Genomic DNA, 5,945 nt, shown 5'->3' with positions numbered 1-5,945 from the left:
ATATACGTCACAGCTACTGTTGAAAACAAGTACAGAAAAATCAAAGTAGAATATTAGAAAGTTAAAAAGCTTGATATAGAACCTGAATTACATCTTCATGATTGGCAGGGCAAAAAGGGTTCTCAAAGTCTTCTCATAGTGATACTTGTTTCCATTCCAGTTGTAGGAAAGACTATTTTCAGAATTAAACAAAACATAAATGAGGGAAGCTTGCTTTTAAGGGAAAAAGACAATGCTGTAATCTAAAATTCTAACATACATTATATATACCTTATCCTTCTGAAAGTGACCAAGAATAAAAAAGCTTTAGACACACGGGTACTTCATGGCATGCTGTGATTAAGTTTTATTTTCTTCATCCAATTTGCTTAGATACTTTGAGTTACATTAAATTGACAAAAATCTCAAAAAAGTAGTCAGAAAAATCATGATTTTCATATAGGAACATCTTTCAACTCTAGCACAACTCCACTGACTTGATGTTAGGTTCCACCAAGAAAGGGACAGTTAAATCATTACCATTATTAAATTGTTACCACTGTACTGGTGTTGCATAAAAATAAAAAAATACACATAAACAGTCCTGTAGCAAAGAGTTTACAGTTTGAAACCAGCTGCAGTGATGCTAAACAGTATGACACTAGCAGACAGCTTCTATGTAAGTTAAAATAGGAGGCCAGTGTCAATACAGGATTGGCAGTGAATTCACAAGCTGAGAAGGAAAAGTAACTCAAGGATACTAGTAACAGAAGATTTTTCTGAAGATCTTTGCATAACCACAGCTCCTTCTCTAACCCAGAGTATCAAAGTTCAAAATAAGTCAGAAAGAGCAAGCAAGAAAGTTGGACTAGAAGCACGATGTAGTGTCAGGAAGACAGAGAAGTTAAGACTTGTATTTACTGCAGCTGGGCAAATCCCCACACACAAAACACTACAGAACTGAAGCAATGAAAAGTCATAGAAAATACTGGAGAAATTAGAGAGGCAAGATGTTTAGGAAGCACCAGACAAGAAAGTCTGCTGCAGACTTTCACAGATCCATTGAATGGAATAGAGCAATCCAGTTTGGCACATGGTTAATGAATTACAAACAAGTTTTTGGCAGGAGTAAATATGCACACTCAAAGTAAGAACATAAAATTAATAAACTTCTCTAGTTTAACGTACAAAATGCACAGAGAAATAAATGACATCTTATAAATTGATTTAATTACAGACTCATGCATCTTAGCTTTAAACCAGTAAATGATAATATGAGAAAAAAGGCCCAGTCCTGCAAACTTTAACCACAATGGGTATCACTTCCTGTGACTGTTATATTACTTGAAGCATGGGACCAGAAATGTGAAGGCAAGGTCTTCAAGTTAGGAACACAGATATTAACTCTTAAATACTGCTGGTGTTATACTGTTGGTATACACTGGTAAGTCAACTAGACATCTTTATAGAACATTTAACATTAGCTCTAGCTTCACTGTGCAGCCACAGATTATTTGTAAAGCATTACAGAAAGCTTACGGCAAATTTTGCCTCCTGAATTTTACTGAAAACAGGGCATTGCTGAAGAAGCCACTTGTGACTAGAAGTAATAAACAGACTCAGATCCATAACATCTTAATGCTACTCATGTTTTAACTACACATTAACAATACTATTTTGGAATACTTGGAACCAATCTTGATCAGTATGGGGATCCTCACCTTCAATGAAGGCAAGGCTGCCAAGTCATTGCAAGATTGGGCCTCAATCCCATACAGTTGAGTAAAATAGCTACAGGAAATAAAAGAAAAAATAACTTGTGCGCTACAGCTGTGCCATACAATAACTTTCAAACCCTTTAGCTTTTATGTCATAGATGTGCAGCATGGCTCTAACTGATGAGATTTTATGACTGATGCATCTGCATGAAGCTTCTCATGAACGCTGCAAGCTTCTGAACATCTTCTACAGTCACTGCATTATACAAAGAGGCACGGATTCCTCCCACAGATCTGAATTGAAATAAGGAGGAGATAAAAAAAAGAAAAGGTTCTGTATATTCTAAAAAATACATTAATAATTTTCACAGACATTTAAGCCTACCACTACTCCAAAGGGATTACACTCAAATTTTTACGTGAATGAGAATCAACATTTAATTCTCCAAGGCAAGCCTGCAGCCTAGAGAAACTCAATATTCTTCAGTTCTTTACAGCTCCAATGCTGCAGTCCTGCAGCATCAAAAAGCTCTTTCAATCCCACAAACACCACTGAACATGGGAAGGAACTCTTGCAAGCAGGAAGCGAAGTCGTATAATGAAAGGCTTTATACAATGACAGAATCTGACCTCAAGAGTCACCTTCTTTGGCATTTGCACAGAGTCAGATTTATCAAATTGGAGAAGAAAGCAGAATTAAGGAGAAAGCTCTCTGAGCCCCCCTAGAGCTAAGCAGCAGTTGAGTCGACTGCGGGCTCTGGACTGCGCCTGCTGCTGCATCGCTGCAGTACCAGTTTATTCCGCACAGGAAAGGGATTATTCATCTGACTAACACTTACCGATGCCCTTTCAGAGATATCATGTTAAGTTCCACAGCTTTCTCAAGAAATTTCTTTTCCAGTGCATCATCACCCTTAACACTGCCAATACGGAAAGGGACATTCATTCTGCTTCGGTTCTTTTTCTCCACTGGACATCTAGAAAAGTTGCAGAATGTAATGATTAACTCATCTCGTGCTAGGTTTACATTTCCAGCTATATACAGTTTCAGCAAGTGAATACTTGAATCTGTTTAGCACCAAAGTCATTCTTCCATAATGGAAAAGCTAATTACTTTTTGTAAAAGAAAGCAACCTTCCCTTTTGAACCAAGTATAAAAAAAGACAGTAGTGGACAGCTTATTAACCCTTTCTGACATACTGAAAATTGCCACACAGAAATGCACAGAAGCAGACCTTAGACATAATTTAAAAAAAAATAACAATAATAATAATTAAAACCACCACCCCACCCACAAGTCTTAGTTACATTCCCTAGGATAAATGAGGTAAGTTACAGCAAACTTTCACTAAGTCTCAAGCAGTTTCTTCTCTTTATCTTCTAAGACCGGCATACTTATTTTTATTCAGCTAGTCACAAGTGCTACCAGAATTGAGCTTGGCTCAGCTAAGCAGAGCTAAAGGAAGCATAAGAACATAGTGTAAGAAAAGACTTTTGTAAGTGGTTTCAGTCCATCTTCTACATTAGTTTATCCAGAAACATGAATACCTCAAGTATCTCTAAATACAAGATCTCTGGCACAAATCTTGTATTGTTTACATGGCCACAACATGCATAAGGTGCATCACAGCTCTTCAATCTCTTAAAATTCCCTTTAATCTGAAGTAGAAAAATTCAAGATACCTTTAAAGCAAAGTTTCTCTTTGATTATTTTGTGAAAGTAAGAAGGAGGGAGGGAAGAGATATTTTTCTTTGGTGCTTCTGGTTACAAGGGAGATATGAAGCCTCTAGATTTATTCTTCCCTGAGGCTGTGATGTAGATTCTTGCAGGGATTCATTGCGAATAACTTCTCATAAACTACATGTAAATTTCATACCCATTATTGTATTTGACAAAGAATGGATATAATTCTTTTTTAGTTCCTCCCTTGTTCCCTTGTACAGATGTCTCCTTTATGAAGAGGAAAAAAAAAATTCAATCACAGTATATGCCTATGCAAATCTTCTGCTTCAGATGCATCCAGGAAAACACTCTTCAAAAAGGCATATGATTGTAAGCATCCCCATATTTGAATAACTCTAGATATGCTACAGTTTTTAGAAGATACAGTTGCTCTTCAGCAATCCTATCTAAACTCAGTGAACAGACTTTAGAAAGCAAAGTGCAAACGGCACACAGTGCTTTGTGGAAGAAAGCCTCCATTCACTAAACAGCTTGTCACACTGCTTACCCAGAGGAGCGTGCCACAGATTAGGTGGCACATTATAGCTCGGAAGGCAGCTTCAGATAAGCCTTCCTTTTAGTCATAAATACAATCCAAAAAAAAAAAATCTAGTCTTAACTGTATTGCTTAGAAAGATGCACACAGCTCAAAGCTTGCTTTGCCTTCCCAATTGACTATTTACCATCCCATCTGGATTGCATTTCCCACTCACAGCCTTACAGACCAGCTTGCCAGAAACAGATTTCTATTTGTCATAAAACGTTTTTTTCAAGGCTTCAGTTGCTTATCGAGGTTTATGAAAAACCCTCAGGGTTTCAGTAGAGTAGGATCACAATCCTGATCATGACAATGCTAAAGGCAAAGCTGTTCTCATTAACTAAATGGATGAGCAGAATGTATTAAATATTACGATGAAAATATATTCCTGCCAATTATGGTTGCAGCCAGCTTTAATTTAAAATCCAAATTTAATTTGCTCTATCCTAACTTTGACTTGGAAGTTAATTAGGTCTCAAAACTGCTGATTTTATACTGAAGGTAGAAGAAAATATTTTGCAGTTTCATAGCCAATTACTAGTTTATGAGCTTGGTAAGTATTAAAATTACTCTGAACTACAATACTAGCTTTTAACTATACATATTTTGAGTCCTGTGAGCTCAAAAATGCCTTGCAGAAATCTGTAAAAATCAGAGGGTTAAATCTGCTTCAGAAAACTATCAAAAATAACTGAAGAAAATAATCCGTACATCAAGAAAACATATGACGTCTTAACTACATTTTGAAAACTTAGCAAAAGCAGATAATAAAAACGCTCTTCTTGACAGAGAAAAAGCAGAGTCTTTGACTACTGAAAGAGGTTGTAAGAACAATATGAGGCAAAAGTGGCCTCTACAGTGTCTTCCAGGACACTTTCTCTGTTTTAACCTGTACTTCCTCAAGAGATTCAGTAAGCATAAAACAACAGAATCTGCTTATCTGGTTTTGTACACTCTTTTCTCAGGCTCACGCATTTTATTAGGTCTAGAACATCTGTTACTAATATGCATCATAACTGATCTATACAACATAACTTAATATAACTTCCTGCTGGAATGAGACTTATCCTTGGATAGTTATCAAATGAATGGTTTGTACAAGTGGTTCTTGTAGGATTCCTCAAAACTTCTAAATACTGAAACAGTCACTTTAAAAATATACCGCAATCAGACTTAAAATTATGAATATTTGTGGCTCTACAACAAATACTGAAATCAGAGGGAAAAGCATAGCAACTTACACATAGAATCCATTAGATCTGTCTATAATATCATAAATCATTTGTGATTTGATTAAACTAAGTTTATCCATAGCTGCAGCTCCACCATTATTCTTGATCCATTCCAGCACCAATCCCATGATATAAATGCTGAAAGAGGGAAGAACATTTTTTTAGTCAGATTTAAAACAAAACAAAAAAACAAAAAAAAAAAACAAAACTGAACATGAAAAAAGAAAAATTAAAAAAAACTCCAGAAAATAACAGCTCTGTTTCACAAAATGTTTCAGCAACAAATGTTTGGGTTTGGGGTGTTTAAGATCAACAAATTAATTTGGATTATTTCACAAAGTATGACGATTCTAAGCAGGCAATGTGTTTCAGACACAGATGTAGAATCCTGAAATTCAAATGCCACACAAATCTGATGGACCAAACTTAACCCCTTGCACCACAGAAGTACAAGTCCTACAAGTTTCCTGCAGCCCTGCAGGGCTTTCAAGCACATCCCCAGACATGCTGTGCAGACTGCCAGTTCACCAACCACATAACTGTCCATCTAGTCCTAGAAAGAGCCAGAGTTAGCACAAAAGTCAGTCACATCCACCCTGTGCAGCAGCTCTAGCAAAGACACAGGGGTGAATCTCAAATGTACGTACATTAATAATGCCAGAAATCCAAACACATTTTCACAGATGTTAAAAAAAATGTAAATAAAAGACGATATATACATAATCTTTTATTTACATTGTTTTATATATTTATTT

At 36.1% G+C, this 5,945-nt stretch overlaps 1 protein-coding gene across 1 annotated transcript; it reads right to left on the bottom strand.

Moving 5' to 3' along the window:
* Positions 1-1,480: 1,480 nt before the first annotated feature.
* Positions 1,481-5,328, bottom strand: LOC104273940 (phosphoserine aminotransferase-like; the record flags this gene model as incomplete). The annotated part of the gene is made up of 3 exons (XM_009869431.1): positions 1,481-1,991; positions 2,537-2,674; positions 5,200-5,328. Coding segments are annotated over 3 exons (373 nt in total), but the record flags the coding sequence as incomplete, so codon positions are not given.
* Positions 5,329-5,945: the final 617 nt, after the last annotated feature.

Source organism: Apaloderma vittatum, unplaced genomic scaffold (assembly GCF_000703405.1).
Source record: "Apaloderma vittatum isolate BGI_N311 unplaced genomic scaffold, ASM70340v1 scaffold44615, whole genome shotgun sequence".
Lineage (NCBI taxonomy): Eukaryota > Metazoa > Chordata > Aves > Trogoniformes > Trogonidae > Apaloderma > Apaloderma vittatum.
This window is presented reverse-complemented; position numbering and strand designations above follow the sequence as displayed.